This window comes from Ranitomeya imitator, chromosome 1, assembly GCF_032444005.1.
Source record: "Ranitomeya imitator isolate aRanImi1 chromosome 1, aRanImi1.pri, whole genome shotgun sequence".
NCBI classification, from domain to species: domain Eukaryota; kingdom Metazoa; phylum Chordata; class Amphibia; order Anura; family Dendrobatidae; genus Ranitomeya; species Ranitomeya imitator.
Genome location: NC_091282.1, coordinates 868,229,030 through 868,248,437, shown reverse-complemented (window position 1 = coordinate 868,248,437; position 19,408 = coordinate 868,229,030). Strand labels below are relative to the sequence as shown.

Genomic DNA, 19,408 nt, shown 5'->3' with positions numbered 1-19,408 from the left:
CAACCGTGTCTACCACCCATCGGCTGGCCAGCCAGAGCCTTTCTTCATGACTTCTTTGGCTTACTCCCTGTTATGTGTTGGGTTGTTAAACCGTAATCCCTTGTTGCGAGTTCTGCTTTAACTATGGCTGCCTCTTCTTTTGGATTTCTACTGCTAAAAGGACGTTTTATTTTTAGGACTAGAACAAAGCTTCATTTTAGCCACACAATCTGCAGACTGGTTGACAAGGCACCCTATGGCCTGAATTTTAAACAATGCTGTCGACTAGCTGTACAGGTGGACGCTATATTAGATTTAAAGGAGGAAGCTGCAGCTCCCCAAGCTCCTCCAAGGAAGGCATCTGTTTTTGCAGGTTCTCTCCTAATGACCCCATCAAACCGAAAAGCATTTTTTTTTAAATATCCTAGTAATTGCTACATCAGTTCTAAGGGATTTCGCCCGCTTGGGGACACCAGGAGGAGAAGGCGACATGTAGCAGTGAAGAGGAGCAGCTTGGGCAGTTTTCTGCTTTTAACGCCATAATTTCCAGGCTTCAGCCTCAATAAAGGACTTCTATCCACAGCAAGCAGCTCGGCGTGAGTCCTGCATAGAGGCAACGGGGCATGGGGTAGTGTCCTGTGAAATGGCTCAGTGACTTAGGACTTCCAGCTCTAGGTTACTTGAAGTCAGTATCCGGCAAGGTGCTTCTGCTTTTTATGGAACACTACATGAATTTGGTTGTCATCTTTGCGCAGGGGTCATGCTAATCTTCTCTGCTTGGTCCCAATTTTAGTATATGTGCTGCCAAAGCAAGCACCTGCTCCAACTGTTCCTCAGAACTAGAATCAGATGAGATATGATGACAGTTTGAAGATGTAGAAGGGACATTGTATGCAGCATCTTTTCCACTGGTGTTAGAACTGAAATATAAAACCACACCTTCAGTAAAGACTACGACCTGAATGCAGCGCCTCCACACTGCCCAGGCTTTCTTACTTCTTTACAGGCACTAAATCCTTTTCCCATAAGACTTAGTTAATTTTTCTCTACACGATGGAACATATATTATTTATAATTACTTATTAATCAGCAACTCAGTGATTATATGATACTCACCCCATCCTATGCAGTGGAACTACCATGCTAGGAGGAGGATTAGGATCATCTGTTGTGTCAGCAGCCGGCATCGCTGGTCCATCAATTCTTCCAGCTTTTTTGTTGAATTCGCAATGTTCTTTTAACCATGTAATGTGAGCACTCCGAACCAGGAAGCAGACGGTCAGATGACACGAGTTTATGTGTACATGCATGTCGTGCCGCACTACATCCGGTCAGAAAAACTCATATGAGAATAAACACCGTGTGCACTGCTATGGAGTGGTGCTGAGACTAGGTTCCCAAACCATCAAGTCAATATGAAAAAAGTCTAGCACTCAACTTAAGCATAAACTAGTAGATTTATTTGGTCTGACCTGGGATACGTGAATTTTAGATCCGTACACACTTCTGCAGTGACTCCTTTGTTAGAAGGTCTCACAGATCTAATCTGTAAAAGTTTCTGTATTTTATCCCTATTATTTCCTTTATGTCTTATATGTCTTTTTGTAAACGCTGTACCTTTTTCGTATGCTAAATCTTAAATGTAAAAGGTTTTGTTCCTTGCTTCTCTAAAAGAACCCATATCTTTAAAAAGGGAAAGCATAACTTGGAGGAGTCACCCGATTTATGCCAGAGTGTAAGCCGTGTACCTGTTGGGGGTGTGGAGTTAATGTGTGAACTGGCTTGCCAGACTATTGTGATATGTGAATGGACAGGTGAGGGGGAGAAGCAGTATTCACAAGTGATACATTTTGCATCAAACTAATGCACAGAATGTTTAAAGAAAGAACTTTATTTACAATGGACATGCCAAAGAGACAATACATATACAAAACGAGACAATGTATGGACACAATCACTATGTTATTCATATTACCAGTCCACAACTGGTCCCAGATAAATTCAGTATAAACGTTAAGCCAAGCACTGCAATAGCAGAATTTTCTCATTGATACAAAACTGATGCAAGACGACCATAAGATTTTCTGTGCAGCGGGAGACCTGACGTTCCATAGCCAGCCGGAAGTCTTCTTTCACTCCCTTTGTAATACCACGAGTCACTGTATGATGTCTGTCACAAAACAAATTTATGTTAAAAATGCGAACAGATGTATTTTGATTAAAGCGAATTTCCAATCATTGAAGGCATTTCAGATCGTGAGGGGTCTAATTGTTAGGAAACGTGCAAACGCCTAGAACAAATGGAAGGGCAAATGTTTTGGCAAGAGCAGAAGGGAGGCAATGCTCTTTAAAAAAGCATAACAGGTCGTTCATTTTCACAATCGTAGGGGATGGCCCCCACAGCCATTGAGGTGTACAAATAGAAGTCATAAAAGATTATTGCACATATAACCCTTTAAAAGAGGATGAGTCAATCCTTCTAGTACTTTACACACATTAAGTTACTGAAGGTAACTGGACAGTCACTGTAAACAATGTTTCTGTTTGTTTTCACTTTCACCCCTATAATCCTTCACTTTCTACTAACTCCCCTAATCCGTACACCTAGTAAGGAACTGTTCATCTCTTCTTCAATCCTCCCCATCCATCTCACCTCCTCCTCAGAACTGTTCCTCAACATACAATCCTCTATCTCAAAGCACAGACAACCACCTCATGCCCTCTCCTGCTCCCACCTGCTAACACTTTCTCTGCTCCTTCTCACTGATGGTGATAGCTCTCCAAATCCTGGTCCTCCTCACCACATCCCCACAGTAAGTTCTACCTCTCATCCACGCTCCATCACAAATTTCTGTAACCTCTCTAACCTTATACCCGTCTGCCCAGCCCCCGCTTCCCCAGTCCCACTAACAGGAGCTGTATGCTCACTCTGTCTGCAAGAAGCTTTCCTACATCCACGATCTTTTTGTTACTACCAAACTTTCCTTCCTCGTCATCACCGAAACCTGGCTCACCCCCTCTGACACAGCCTCTCCTGCTGCACTTTCGTATGGTGGCTTCCACCTTTCTCACACACCCTGCTCCAGCAGCAAGCATGGCGGAGGAGTTGGTTATCTCCTGTCAGATAACTGCTCCTTCACCCCAATACCACCCACCCTTCCTTTGAGGTGCACTCTGCGCATCTACTCCCCCTCCAACTGGTTGTCATTTACCACCCCCCAGGGCTAGCTACCACCTTCTTTGACCACTTTACCATCTGGCTACTTCCTTTCCTTTTTGCGGACATCCCCACTATCATCATGGGTGACTTCAACATTCCCACTGACACTTCCCTCAGCTGCCACTAAACTTCTATCTCTCACGTCCTCCTTCGGCCTCACTCAATGGTCTTCTGCAGCCACTCACAAAGATGGTCACACATTGGACCTCATCTTCACCCGCCTCTGCTCCCTATCTAACTCACCTCTTCCTCTTTCTGACCACAATCTACTTACATTCTCCTCTTCCCTCTCCACTCCTTGTCTACAATTCCCACCCCACAAACTTCCACACCCTCGCAGAAATCTTAAACACCTTGATCTACACTCTCTGAATCCTTCCTCCCTCTCACAGACATAAGTTCCCTACACGATGCGGATGATGCTGCCACTCTATATAACACCATAATAGCTGTAGCTTTGGAATCTCTTGCCCCTCACACACATACCAAAGCTCGCAAAATCAACAGACAGCCCTGGCACACCAGCCTGACCAAAGAACTGAGGTGAGCTTCCAGGGCTGCTGAGCGGAGATAGAAAAGATCCTGTGAAGGGTTAAACTAAGATCAAAATTAAAGCAGGCTTCATTTTGTGCTTTTCGACTATTTTGCGGTTTTGAGATAAATTTTTGTTACTAGGTAAAGTTTACAGCTGTTATAAGACCCTGATTGTTTCAACCTGGACAGGACATGAGACTGAGGGTGTATTATTCTATGAGACTGATGTACAGACTGTTCCTGCATTCTTATAGGTTGAGAACTGTGAGCGTGTTCTTATGTTGATTGGTTGAATTGTAACTTGTTAAGATTATGAAAAATGCGACACAATAAAAGGGGGCCAGAGATCTGTTCGATCCTCCCAAACAGACACACGTCTCCGTCTAGTCATTTTCAGTTGCCGGCAACGCCCTGTGGATCAAATTTAAAATCACTGTGTCAACCGTGAAGGGTCACTTCAGATCCTCCCTCAACAGCTTGGTGTTCGAACGTGGGGCCTCAAACAGGAACGCCTCTGCCCCCCGGAGGACAAGACGACAAAGGACCCTCGGACCGGACACAGGTACTGATTAATTAAGTCTGAGAACTGCTGTACTCTGTTTCTGTGTGGGCGGTGAGCCCACATCAAAGTCGCGACATGTCAGTTTTGCACGATTCACCCGCCGCTATTAACCTATTAAATGTCCCTGTCAAACGCCGACAGAGGCATTTAACTACCGCTTCCGGCCGCATGGCCGGAAATGAGCGCATCGCCAGGCCTTTCCCCGGGAAGGAACAACCACAGGAAGGGCATAGGTGGCTTTCCTTCATAGGATGCTGCCCTTCCCGTGGTTGTTCCTTCCCGGGGAAAGGCCTGGCTATTCACTGCTTGCGTCGAGAAACACGTGATGGTGTCTCCGCAGCTTCTTTACATGCATCTGCATATTTCCCATAAGGGATGGGGGCAGTGTTCTGGAATCACTGCGTTGAGAAACACGTGATGGTGTCTCCGCGGTGTTGGATGTTTTGGTCTCCCCGAGGCCAATCATCTGTGCCTTTATAGCCTTTTTACTAGGCACTGCTCCTAATAGCCAGATTCCTACTCCACACTGATGAGGGGCAAAAACCCCGAAACAGCTGTCTGTGGATGGATACCATGCTTGGCATAGGTGGCTTTCCTTCATAGAAAAATAAAAACAGTTATGGCTCTGGGAAGGAGGGGAGCGAAAAACAAAAACGCAAAAGGGCCGCGGTGTGAAGGGGTTAAACATGCCTCAATAACACCTATCCTCAAAAAGCCCTCTCTTGACCCATCCTCTGTGTCTAGCTATCGCACTATATCACTTCTCCCCTATGCCTCAAAACTACTGGAACACCACGTCCATCTTGAACTGTCCTCCCATCTCTCTTCCTGCTCCCTCTTCGACCGCTTACAATCTGGCTTCCGGTCACACCACTCCACTGAAACTGCCCTAACTAAAAAGGTCACCAATGACCTATTAACCGCCAAGAGCAAGCGACACTACTCTGTCCTCTTCCTCCTGTCCTCTGCCTTTGACACAGTAGACCATTCCATATTACTACAGACCCTCTCATCCTTTGGCATCACAGACTTGGCCCTATCCTGGATCTAGTCATGCCTAACAGATCAGACATTCAGCGTCTCCCACTCACATACCACCTCCTCACCTCGCCCCCTACCTGTCGGAGTATCGCAAGGTTCAGTTGTAGGGCCCCTGCTCTTCTCTACACCTTTGGCCTGGGACAGCTTATTGAATCTCACGGTTTTCAGTATCATCTCTATGCTGACGCAGATCTACATCTCTGGACCAGATATCACCACCCTACTAACCAGAATCCCTCAATGTCTGTCCACTATTTCATCCTTCTTCTCCGCTAGATTTCTAAAATTTAACATTGACAAAAAAGAATTCATCGCCTTTCCCCATCTCACGTGACCCCCCCCCCAACAAACCTATCCATCTACTGTGGGTGAAATCCTGGAGGGCATTCAAAGGGATGCTATACTGGAGTATCTGAGGAGGAATAACCTCATGACCCAATATCAACATGCGTTTACTAGGGACCGTTCCTGCCAGACAAATCTGATCAATTTCTATGAAGAGGTAAGTTTCGGACTGGACCAAGGGAACCCAGTGGACGTAGTGTATATGGACTTATCAAACGATTTTGATACGGTGCCACACAAACGGTTGATACAGAAAATGAGAATAATGGGGACAGGGGAAAATATGTGTAAGTGGGTTAAGAGCTGGATCAGGGATAGGAAAAAAGGGTGGTTATTAATGGAGCACACTCGGACTGGGTCGCCGTTAGCAATGGGGTACCACAGGGGTCAGTATTGGGCCCTCTTCTTTTTAACATTTATTAATGACCTTGTAGGGGGCATACAGAGCAGAATTTAAATATTTGCAGAAGATACTAAACTCTGCAGGGTAATCAATACAGAGGAGGAAAATTTTATATTACAGGATGATTTATGTAAACTAGAAGCTTGGGCTGACGAATGGCAAATGAGCATTAATGGGGATAAATGTAAGGTCATGCACTTGGGTAGAAGTAATAAGATGTATAACTATGTGCTTAATTCTAAAACTCTGGGCAAAACCGTCAAAAAATAAAAAGACCTGGGTGTATGGGTGGATGACAAACTCACATTTAGTGGCTAGTGTCAGGCATCTGCTACAAAGGCAAATAAAATAATGAAATGCATTAAAAGAGGCATAGATGCTCATGAGAACATAATTTTACCTCTATACAGGTCACTAGTTCGACCACACTTTGAACACTGCGTACAGTTCTGGTCTCTCCAGTGTAGAAGAAAGACATAGCTGAACTAGAGCGGGTGCAGAGAAGAGCAACCAAGGTTGTTAGAGGACTGGGGGGTCTGCAATACCAAGATAGGTTATTACACTTGGGGCTATTTAGTTTGGCAAAACGAAGGCTAAGGGGTGATCTTATTTTAATGTATAAATATATGAGGGGACAGCACAAAGACCTTTCTGCTGATCTTTTTAATCATAGACCTGAGACAGGGAAAAGGGGGCATCCTCTACGTCTGGAGGAAAGAAGGCTTAAGCATAACAACAGACGCAGTTTCTTTACTGTAAGAGCAGTGAGACTATGGAACTCTCTGCCATATGATGTTGTAATGAGTGAATCATTACTTAAATTTAAGAGGGGACTGGATGCCTTTCTTGAAAAGTATAATGTTACAGGTTATATATATTAGATTCCTTGATAGGGCGTTGATCCAGGGAACAAGTCTGATTGCCGTATGTGGAGTCGGGAAGGAATTTTTTTCCCCAATATGGAGCTTACACTTTGCCACATGGGGTTTTTTTTGCCTTCCTCTGGATCAACATGTTAGGGCATGTTAGGTTAGGCTATGGGTTGACCTAGATGGACTTAAAGTCTTCCTTCAACCTTAATAACTATGTTACTATGTTACTATAACTATTAGGGTATGTGCAGACGTCAGGATCTCTGGCAGAAATTTTCCTGACAAAAACCTGATATTTCTGCCAGAAATCCGCATGCGTTTTTTTTTTCCGCGGTTTTGATGCGTTTTTTGCGCGTTTTTTATGTGTTTTTCCAAATGCATAGAATAGCGGGAAAAACGCAGAAAATCCGCAAAATTAATGAACATGCTGCTTTTTTTTACCGCAATGCGCTTTTTTTGCGGAAAAAAACGCATCATGTGCACAAAAATTGCAGAATGCATTCTAAATGATAGGATGCATATGTAGGCGTTTTCTAATGCGTTTTTATCGTGAAAAAACACGACAAAACCTGAACGTGTGCACATACCCTTACAGTAAACGGCTGCCCAACCTCCCCAGTCCCAAAACCTCGCTGTCTCAGGGTGATCCTTGACACTGATCTCTCCTTCAAACCACACATCCAAGCCCTTAACACTTCCTGCCGCCTTCAACTCAAAAATATTTCACGGATCCGTACGTTCCTAAACCAAGAATCTGCAAAAACCCTAGTCAATGCCCTCATCATCTCCCGCCTCGACTACTGTAACCTCCTGCTCTGTGGCCTCCCTTCTAACACGCTCTCACCCCTCCAATCTATTCTAAACTCTGCTGCCCGACTAATCCACCTTTCCCCCCGCTATACCACGGCCTCTCCCCTCTGTCAATCTCTTCACTGGCTCCCCATTACCCAGAGACTCCAGTACAAAACCCTAACTATGACATACAAAGCCATCCACAAGCTGTCTCCTCCATACATCTGTGACCTCATCTCCCAGTACTTTCCTGCACGCAACCTCCGATCCTCACAAGATCTCCTTCTCTACTCCCCTCTTATCTCCTCTTCCCACAATCGCATACAAGATTTCTCTCGCCCATCACCCCTACTCTGGAACTCTCTGCCACAACATATCAGACTCTCACCTTCCATCGAAACATTCAAAAAGAACCTGAAGACCCACCTTTTCCGACAAGCCTACAACCTGCAGTAACCACTGATCGACCAAACCTCTGCACGACCAGCTCTACCCTCGCCTACTGTATTCTCACCCATCCCTTGTAGATTGTGAGCCTTCGCGGGCAGAGTCCTCTCTCCTCCTGTACCAGTTGTGACCTGTATTGTATAAGATTATTGTGCTTGCTTTTATTATGTATACCCCTCCTCACATGTAAAGCGCCATGGAATAAATGGCACTATGATAATAAATAATAATAATTAAAAATGTCAACTTTGGATCTCCACCAATCTGTCCTGCCTTCCACTCAGCTGGTTAAAAATGTGTTTTTCCCCTTTAAATAATGTAATAGATTAAAAAAGTGCAAACTACTTGCAGTCACAATGAAATAATAGACAACCTATCCGTTTCAGCATTGCAATACTGAGCTTTACATAGAAATGTTTCTGATACACGACCTCATTAAAAACTTACCTTGTATTCCATACACTTAAGGGGCTCTGTGCTACAGACAAACCCTAGGTAAATATATCATAAATCGGGTTTATCTTATGTAATGGATAGCCACACTTAGACCCCAGCGCCACATCCATAGCAGTTGTATGGCACTAGAAATAGATGCCCTTTTATTTTTATATATATTATCAAATCTCAGCCCAAGAGCTTATTACAGCAGCTTACAGTGTTAAGCTATGTTCATAATGCCTTTTAGCCTAAGGTGTTGTGAATTCTGTAGCTGAATTCACTCCTGTGGTCACAAGTGGTACTGCAGCTTCTGGGCTTCCTCCCTCAGGTGTTCTGGTGAGCTCATTGGCTGCTTTGTTATTTAACTCCACCTGATTCTGTCTTCCTTGCTCCTTGTCAATGTTCCAGTGTTGGATCTGAGCTTTGGATCTTTCCTGTGGCCTGCTGCTCTGCTTAGATAAGTGCTTCTTTGCTTTTGTTGCTATTTTTTCTGTCCAGCTTGTCTATTCTTTTTGCTGGAAGCTCTGAGACGCAAAGGGTGTACCGCCGTGCCGTTAGTTCGGCACGGTGGGTCTTTTTGCCCCCTTTGCGTGGTTTTTTGCTTTAGGGTTTTTTGTAGACTGCAAAGTTCTCTTTGCTATCCTCGCTCTATCTAGAATATCGGGCCTCACTTTGCTGAATCTATTTCATCCCTACGTTTTGTCTTTTCCTCTTGCTAACAGTCATTATATGTGGGGGGCTGCCTTTTCCTTTGGGGTATTTCTCTGAGGCAAGCCAGGCTTGTATTTCTATCTTCAGGCTAGTCAGTTCCTCAGGCTGTGCCGAGTTGCATAGGTAGTGTTAGGCGCAATCCACAGCTGCCTTTAGTTGTGTTTAGGATAGGTTCAGGTATTGCGGTCTACAGAGATTCCACGTCTCAGAGCTCGTTCTATTGTTTTTGGGTTATTGTCAGATCACTGTATGTGCTCTGATTGCTGGCACACTGTGTTACTGGATTGCCAGCATAACACTAAGGTCATTGGCTCCGTCAGGACTTACGTCTGAAGCCTTGGAAAACGGGATTCAGACGTTTGCACTGACTGTAATAATGAAGATGGGGTTATAATGTGCTCCGTCAGGCATCGTTTTCGCAGTATCTGCCTATTTGAGCGCAGTGGGCCACGTTTTTGAGGCCACTTCCAATAGGTGGATACTGCTGAAATGTTTCGGTCGGCATTACTGAAGTTAATAGCACGTCAGCGCAAAAGTCCAAATCCAATTTTCCAGGGCTGCAAAAATAAGCACCGATGGAGATATTGATAGTAGCTTAAAAGCACAATGTGAACAAAACCTTACACTATATTCCTCAGATGTTGGTAAGGAGGCCAATAAGATACAATATGTCCCAGAGAAACCTAAACCATTTTCTTTTGCATTCATGAGGAAGACCTACACATGACAGGCCCGATTCATTATTGCGTTTGTGCGAAGATTAGGGTTTCCATAATATTTTCACCTGATTCATCATTTGCAACCTCTCCAGAAGACGGAAAACTAGTCGCAAATATACACCCAACCTACGCCGGTGTGATTTCATGTATGCCAAATATTTCGACACAACAACTGCACTGTTTTGCAAAATGTGCAACTTTTTGAGCTAAAAAGTCACAAAAAAGGTTAAAGTCGAAAATAAAGATCAATTTTAATTTTGCACAAAGCTCATGGGCGACATGTTATCTTTTGTGCCAATTTTTTCAATTGCATAAGACAAAAAAGTGACCTTAAAAAACCCACAAATGATGAATTGGGACCAAAGTCATTCCGTCCCACAAAGTACAATGTATTTATTATCTTGTGTGATGGCCAGCTGACAACATACACCAGTCACTCATGGGGAAAATGCTGAATGTCACACCTTTACAGTCAAATGAAGAATAAAAACTGAAATAAAAATATATGGGCAAATTACTGCACATAAAACATCAAGAACTATGGGGCTGTGAAAAAAAAATGTTGACGGACACAGCACATCATGAGCAGGCTTCGTGGACTTAGTACCTGTCACTGGTTGCTATGCTGGCCTGTAGGACAGGCATGAATTCTTGCTGCAGCAACCCCAGGGTAGTGCTAGAGCTCCTTCAAAAACAGCAAACAGTAATAACTCATCCTCAGCTGCAAAACACTACAGTGAAAAACATACAAGACTGTATATAGCACAGCTAGAAGGCCGGGATATTACTATTGCTCTCCAATACATTTTCTTTCATGCTCCTACCTAGAAAGGACAATAGATCTAGACTTTAATGAGGCATTCAAGTAGTGGACGTTCCATAGGGACCACAGAAGAGCACCAGGACCTTCTGCCAAGAGCTTCAGACTAGATATGTAGACCCGAATCTCCCACCTCTAAAACTACTTTGGGGTATCTTGATAGCCTTGTGCATTAAGGTTCTCAGAAAGGTATTACATTATTGGATATATGTTTATTTCTTTCTTAGCTTACACATCCAGTTCCTTCATGTTTGAAAGAGGTTATCCAATGAACAAAGTTCATTTTAATCAACAGATATTGGAATAATAATAATGTCCACAATTGGATGTGTTTAAAAAAATGTCCTCGTGCTGAGATAATCTTATAAATGTGCCCCTACTGTGTACTGTGTAATGGCCGTGTCTGACAGTGAAGGGATATTATCTGATCATACCACAGCTCCAGGGCAGGTGAGGAAGCAAAAGAAAGTATACAGACAGAACAGCACGGGATCACAGCTGATACCATCTGTGAGGTAAAATATGTTTAAAAAAGTCACCAAAAGGTTTACCTCACTGAAAAAAAAAAATCAGCTGCGATCCAGTGCTGTAATATCTCTATACTCTTTTGTTTCCTCCCTGCCCAGGAGCTAGGCTGTGATCAGACTATGTCCCTGTAAGGTCAGACATGGCCATCACACAGTACACAGCAGGGGCACATTAATAAGATTATCTCAGCGCAGGAACATTTTATTTAACAAATCCAATTGTGGAAATTATTATTTTTCCAAGAGTTATTTTACTTTGTTCGTGGAAAAACCCCTTCAATGATTAGGCTAAGCTATGCGCGCAACAGAATATTTAATGCAACAGATAGGTAAACAGACACTCCACTTACTTGAGCAGCACTCCTTGATTGGGGATCAGTTCCAAGTGAATCTTACCCCCTTCCTGGGTCCGTAAGTAAGCAAACTCCTCAAGCATGTCGATGTCTGTAGACACAATTGGTACATGAGGCATGAAAGATACCAATACACGTAATGTCCAAAAGTGGACGCCTTAGCTTAGTGGTCTCACAAGGGGTCTGAGGATCTCATCTCGGTACCTAATGGCAGTCAGGCTACCTCTGGTGAGCACATGGAGGGCTGTGCGGCCCTCCAAAGAAATGCCACCCAAACACCATTACTGACCCACTGCCAAAACCGGTTATGCTGAAGGATGTTGCACGCAGCAGATCGCTCTCCACGGCGTCTCCAGACTCTGTCATGTCTGTCACATGTGCTCAGTGTGAACCTGCTTTCATCTGTGAAGAGCACAGGGCGCCAGTGGCGAACTTGACAATCCTGGTGTCCTGTGGCAAATGCCAATCGTATTGCACAATGTTGGGCTGTGAGCAGAACCCTCATCTGTGGACGTTGGGCACTCAGACCATCCTCATGGAGTCGGTTTCTACCGTTTGTGCAGACACATGCACATGTTTACCCTGGTTACCAGCGTAAAAGTAAAAAAAAAAAAAACACTACATACTTACCTACCGCTGTCTGTCCCCGGCGCTCTGCTTCTCTGCACTCCTCCTGCACTGGCTGTGAGCGTCGGTCAGCCGGAAAGCAGAGCGGTGACGTCACCGCTCTGCTTTCCGGCCGCTGTGCTCACAGCCAGTGCAGGAGGAGTGCAGAGAAGCACAGCGCCGGGGACAGACAGCGGTAGGTAAGTATGTAGTGTTTTTTTTTTTTTACTTTTACGCTGGTAACCAGGGTAAACATCGGGTTACTAAGTGCGGCCCTGCGCTTAGTAACCTGATGTTTACCCTGGTTACCCGGGGACTTCGGGATCGTTGGTCGCTGGAGAGCTGTCTGTGTGACAGCTCTCCAGCGACCAAACAGCGACGCTGCAGCGATCGACATCGTTGTCGGTATCGCTGCAGCGTCGCTGGGTGTGAAGGTACCTTTAGGCATCACAAACCGAGATAAAATATTCAGCATTAGACAGTCATCAGATCAAATAGTCATCTATAATAATAGATGCACCTTTTTTGAGCAGCTGTGGTCTGCTACTTTTAGGCGTGGAGGTTGAGGGTGGAGTCAATATCTATGGCCCCTAACCAGCCTGACAATACCAGCCCTGAGCTGTCTGCTTTAGCTTGGCTGGGTGTCAAAAAATGAGGGGGACCCACGCCATTTTTTTTTTCAGTCATTTATTTACAGCTCAGGAGCTGGCTAATGAATACTCGCATCAGCCGCTCCTGCACTAACTGTTATTAATTAGCAGCAGCAGGCACCGGCTGATCCCATCAGCTGACACCAGTGACCGGAGGTAAACTTTTGAAAGCGTAGGAACTGCGGCTATGTGACCGGCGGTGTTTATTTAACGCCGATCAGAAGCGGTGTTTGCCATGCTATCATTTTCTACAGAACAGAAGCATTGGCATGGCTTCTATACCCTAGACAGCACTCATTGAGAGCTTGTAGCTGACAAAATGTAAGACAGAAGCAGACCTAAACCGCTTCTGTCTTCTCCCCGGCATTGCCAGACTTCCGACTTGCTCCTGTTAAATTCCACTGTAAATCTACAATAGAGCAGTGTTAAATCCTAGGACAAAACAGGGAAAATTTATGGTACTTTCTCTTTATGATGTTAACACAGTACTACTGTTTATTGGAGCAGTGAAATGTAAATGAAAGAAAACGGATATTAAAATACAATTACTTTTAGGGAGACTACTATTGGTATGTTAGGAGTTAGCACTCATTTTGTCTGCCATTCACCGGTGGACGTACTACACTCCATTACATAAAGTAGGGACACAGGGCTCATAGACTTTCTATTGAGTCTGTACACATAGATAGGTTTGAGATCAAGGATTTTACACTTATAAGATAATTTGTCAAATAACAAAGCCAAAAATTCCTTTACATGTATGAGTATGAATGGTAGATACAACTCTAAAAAGTGAGAATGATACAAACATACTTGTGATATAGTTGAAAAAATTTTCATATTGGAAGTTTCCTTGCTGGCAAATCCTTCCTATAGCTTTTAAGAACAGGGTCTCTCCTTTGGGCCAGTCCTGCTGCAGTAACACAATCAGGTGACCAAGAGCCATATCATCTCGATTATCAGAGAAGGCTCTGAGCTAAAGAAGAAAAGGCAAACATTAGTCATCATATCCTTTATGTGCAGGTGGTACAGAATTACGGTATGTTCTCTAGCAACTTAGCTGTTGGTTCTAACAAAGAAAAAAGGAAACTATTGGTTATTAAAGCCACATGAGAAAAGATGACATGCTTCATTGACTACAGCATTCTTCCATTATAAATTCACAAGACATCTAACATCTGTAAGGAAACCTAAATCATTAAGCTTTGACCAATACCTGTTTAGCATATAAGGCAATTTAGATATTTAGTAATATCTGTGGTTATTAGACACATATAAACATGAAGCTCAGTTGTTCTATAAAGTAGGTTTAATTATACTGCAAAGTTTGTCCCCAGGTGAATCAAGTATTGAACAGGTCACCAATTTTCTAAGTAAAAATATTTCTAAAGGAGCTATTAACATGAATATTAACATGAAATTCTCACCAGAAGTCAGAAACAACCCATCCAATCCACAAAGGCAAAGAAATCAATCCATAAATTAAGTTACCGTATGTGTAATAATGAGAAATGACAAAGGGAAAAAGTATTGCACACATGAAGAGAGGTGCAAAAAGCCATGGAACGTCATGACACCGGCTGAAATATATTAGTAATTAGAAATTAATCCTGTTACTTCGTGAAATATAATATCAGCTGGTTTAAATCTGGTCCTATAAAAAGGTGTCTCATTACTGGGGTGTCACAAAAGAAACACCTCATTTTAAAACCAGTCATGACCTTTGCAACCTTATTGTTGCCAAACATACTGATGGCATCAGTTACAGAAGAATTTCTAAAATACTGAAGGTTCCAGTAAGAGCTGTTGGAGCTATAATCCAGAAGTGGAAAAAACAATTTCAACAAACAGGTCACAACAAGGTGCCCCCCTTCCCCTGCAAGATTTAAGACAGAGGAGTGAAAAGAACTATCAGAAGAGTTGTCCAAGAGACAAGGACTACCTATGCAGCACTACAGACAAAATCTCTAATCAGCAGGTACAATTGTTTCAAAGAAAACTATAAGGCTACGTTCCCACAATGAGCATTTCATGTTTCAGAATTTTTGCACCTATTAATTAAATTAGGTCACTTGTGGTTTTTCATTGTTTTTGTGTATGTTATTTTAAACATGCATTTTTGACGCTGTGTTTTTAGTTTCTTTCTGGTGTGTCACGCTTTAAATAAAGCTGCTTTGTTTTTGATACATCCTGGAATTTGGATTTGACAAAACGTTATTGATACCCTTTAAGTGCGGATTACATGCGTTTTTCATGCGTTTCCGCTGCGGAAAAGCATTGAAAACTCGTGTTTTTTACCTGTGCATTTTTCCTATTTAATGCAAGACTGAGATGAAAATCCACACAGAAAACTCAGCGTACCCGCAAGAGAAATTGACATGCTGCGGATTTGAAACACGCACCTCAAGTCAGTTTACAGAGTAAAATAAGAGCACAGTGGGCCTGAGATTTCTGTAAGTCCCATCCACTCTGCTGGAACTGTAAGACACTGCGTTTTTTACACAGAAAAATATGCAGCATCAAAAACGCAGCAAAAGCTCATTGTGGGAATGTAGCCTAAATGATGTATTAATCTCCATAACCTACATGCAAATTAAAATTCATCATGCAAGACTCCATTGCTGAACAAAAAACATGTTCAAGCGCATTTAAAGTTTGCTCAAAACATTTAGAGAAGTCTGTCAAATACTGAGAGAATATAATCTGATCAGATAGGCCAAAATTTAACTCTTTGGATGCCATAATACACACATCATGGTGTGAGGCTAATTTTCAGCATAAATCACTGGCAAACTTCATATAATTGAAAAAAGAATGAATGGACAAATGTACCAAGACATTCTTGATAAAAATCTGATGCCATCTATCAGGATGATGAAGATGAAACGAGGGTGGACATTTCAGCAAGACAATAATCCTAAACACACAGTCAAGGAAACTCTCATTTGGTTTCATAGAAAGAAAATTAAAATGCTGGAATGGCCCAGCCAATCATTTGACCAGAATACAATAGAAAAATTATGGAAACTAAATCTCAGAGGTCATAGAAGGAGGCCACAGAACGTTCAGAATATGAAGAGTGTTTGTATGTAAGAATGGGCCAAAATGACGCCTGAGCAATGCATGTGACTAGTTTCTCCATATAGAAGGCATCTTGAAGCTGTCATCACCAACAAAGGATTTTGTACGAAGTATTAAATACATTTCAGTAAGCGTCTTCAATATTTTTTTCCAGTGTCATTTCTCAGTATTACACATAATTTATGGACATTTATTGTTTGATTTATTTGCCTCTGATGGGAATTTAATGTCAAATGTGTATTTAGAAATATATTTACCGTATTTTTCGGACTATAAGACGCACCCCAAACTTGGGGTGAAAATTGAAGAAAAAAAGATTTTTTATAAGATGGGGGTCCGTCTTATTGTCCGAATTTAAGGTATCTTACCTGAGGGCTGGAAGTGGCAGAGCAGGGTCACAGGAGGCATGGTGGTGGCAGAGGTGAGGTGATGCTGAGGTGCGGTGGGCGGAACGGCGTGCACCTGAGCAGGGTCCCTTCCTGCTTAGGTGGGCGACGCCACAGCCTGGCGTCCATGGAGGGGTTGCGGCAGTGGTGTGGAGGCGGCAGAGGTGCGGTCACCTCCTCAGGTGAGGTGACGCTGTGGCCCGGTATCCAAGGCGAGCAGCAGAGCCAGGTTAATCACCGGTTTCTCGGTGGCGGCGGCCATCTTCCCGAGGCCGCGCGTGTGCAGATTGTGTGCTCTGCTTCCCGGGGCTTCAGGAAAATGGCCGTGGGAAGCAGCGCGTGCGCAGATGGAGATCACGGCGGCCATTTTCCTGAAGCTGAGATCTCAATCTGCGAACTCGGCTTCAGGAAAATGGCCGCCGCGATTTCAGTCTGCGCACGCGCAGCCTTTAGTGGCCATTTTCCTGAAGCCCCGGGAAGCAGAGAACTCAATCTGTGCACGCGCAGCCTCAGGAAGATGGCCGCCGCCACCAAGAAAGCCGTGATTCACCCGGCTCTGCTACTCACCTTGGATACCGGGCCACGGCGTCACTTGACCTGTGGAAGGGACTCTGCTCACGCCAAACCGCTCACCGCGCCTCATCATCCCCGCACCTCTGCCACCGCCACAACCAACCGGGTAAGCATGCATTCGAACTATAAGACGCACCCCCCATTTTCCTCACAATTATTTTGGGGGAAAAGTGCATCTTATAGTCCGAAAAATATGGTACTTAGAAAATTGGTGACGTGTTCAATACTTATTTCACCCGCTGTATTTGTCCAATACACGTTGTCTTACAGTAGTACCAATCAAAGGTAATCTGCGAATAAACTCAGCAAAAAGTTTTTACATTTTTTAGCATAGCCCGTGCAGGTAAAGTGAAAGACTGCACAGTTCTTATTAGATCAATAGGCTACATGTACAACTCTCAGGCATATCCATTCTTCAAAGTGAGAAGCTTTTTGTAGACATTTTGCTATTGCTAATATAGGGCAGGACTGAACAGAGAACCCCTTCTTCTGTCAACTCAGAACTTCTTAAAGGGAATCTGTCAGCAAATTTTTGGTATGTATCGTATTTTACAGACTAAAAGACGCACCTAGGTTTTAGAGGAGGAAATTGGGGGAAAAAAAATTGAAGCAAAAAATGTGGTCAATTCTGTACTTAATATCCCCTATCCTGGTATATATGGTTCCCTCATCCCCATCCTGATACACATGGCCCCCTCTTCCCTACCCTGGTATGCATGGATCCCTCATCCCTATCCTGGTATGCATGGCCCCTTCATCCCTATCCTGGTAGGAACGATCCCCCTCATCCCTATCCTGGCAGGAATGAATGCCCTCATCACTATTCTAGTACGCATGGACCCATCCCTATCCTGGCATGCAGGGCCGCTATCTCGTCCTAGTATGCATGGCTCCATCCCTATCCTGGTATGCAGGGACCCTATTTCGTCCTAGTATCCAGAGCCCCATCCCTATCCTGGTATGCAGGACCCCCATCTCATCCTAATATGCATGGACCCATCACTATCCAGGTATGCATGGATCCCAGTTTGTCCTAGTATGCATGGCCCCCATCCTTATCCTGGTATGCAGAGCCCCCATCTCCTCCTAGTATACATAGCCCCATCCCTGTTCTGGTATGATTGGCCCCATCAGAAAACATTAAAAAAATATATATATACTTACCCTCCCGGCGCTCCCTCACAGTATCTTCTTCCGGTGCCAGCAGCTGCTTTATGCTTGTAAGCAGTGCGAGGGAGCTCCTGAAAGGTAAGTGTAATGTTTTTTTTTTATGTTTTCTGATGGGGCCATGCATACCAGATTGGGGGTGAGTGGGGACCAATCATAAGGATGGGGCCATGCATATCAGGATCGGGGTTGGGGGCGAATCAAACCAAGACACTATTAAAGAGAAATGAATATTCATTGCCCTCCAAGCCCATGGGCGTGGAATGCAGTGAATATTAATTTCTCTTTAACAGCGGGCACAGGAGTTATCTGCAGCTGCCAGCTCCAGCCTCCTGTGACCCGCTGCTCTGCCGATGCCGCTCCCCCCACCTCCCCACCACAGCCAGAGCCGGTACATCCGGACTATAAGATGCACCCCCCATTTTTGGAACAAAAAAAAAGGGCATCTTACTGTCCAAAAATACGGTAATCTGAGGACAGCAAGAGGTAGGGAGTTGAATTCAACGATGTGTCACTTATCAGGCTGTATGATGCTGATTACATACAATGAAGGTTTTATCACTAGTACATTATCATTGCTATGACTAGCTGGCAAGCGCTTGCTATTCTAACTCCGCCCCTCCTTTGGTAAGCTGCTAATTGTCAATAGACTATATATACAAAGCCTGGTGTGGGAGGGGTTAGCTTTCTCAGGTCTGCTGCTTTCTACATCTAAGAACTCTGTGTCACAACGGCTGCACCCAGTAACCAAGAGATACGTTAGACTTAGGGTCTCTTTGCCTTCATCATGCTGCTCTTAGATCAGATAGCACAATCCTGAAAGATTACCTTTAATACAGAATAATGTTACCATGGATTTTCCAAACTGCACAAGCCCTTTAAGTCACAATAGTAAGCTTCTTACCTTTACGCTTGCTAATAATAGCTGGAAACAATAAGGCATTACACATTTACTAGTGCAAGGCAACAGCTTGAGGTCAGAGCCTAGAATACAAACACAAATACTAGTTTAGTAATATTTTATCATAATCTATAACACTGATCAACAAATTTTCACGCATTCCTTGTAAATGCATTCAAATGAGGATATTTACATTTATATGACCATAAGGGAACAGAATATTATCATATCGCCAAATCATTAGCTCCAGTTTTTAAAATAGGAGACATGGGGCAATGAAA

The 19,408-nt window shown here is 43.7% G+C and overlaps 1 protein-coding gene and 1 non-coding gene across 5 annotated transcripts in view; both read right to left on the bottom strand.

The window, feature by feature from the left end:
- Positions 1-689: 689 nt before the first annotated feature.
- LOC138660478 (U6 spliceosomal RNA) lies at positions 690-796 on the bottom strand. The gene has a single exon (XR_011317872.1). It is a non-coding gene; the product is annotated as a U6 spliceosomal RNA (small nuclear RNA).
- A 1,058-nt stretch (positions 797-1,854) lies between these two features.
- INTS10 (integrator complex subunit 10) overlaps positions 1,855-19,408 on the bottom strand; it is an 81,619-nt gene continuing 64,065 nt past the window's right edge. For 2 of the 4 annotated variants that reach the window (XM_069742554.1, XM_069742572.1), the window contains exons 14-18: positions 19,131-19,210; positions 13,833-13,995; positions 11,761-11,854; positions 10,671-10,748; positions 1,855-2,149 (exon numbers count right to left, since the gene is read on the bottom strand). In XM_069742554.1, the coding sequence (XP_069598655.1) occupies positions 1,993-2,149; positions 10,671-10,748; positions 11,761-11,854; positions 13,833-13,995; positions 19,131-19,210 (572 nt within the window). In that variant the 3' untranslated portion in view covers positions 1,855-1,992. The remainder of the gene's footprint in view (positions 2,150-10,670; positions 10,749-11,760; positions 11,855-13,832; positions 13,996-19,130; positions 19,211-19,408) is intronic. The other 2 variants (XM_069742582.1, XM_069742562.1) reach the window with 1 other exon arrangement.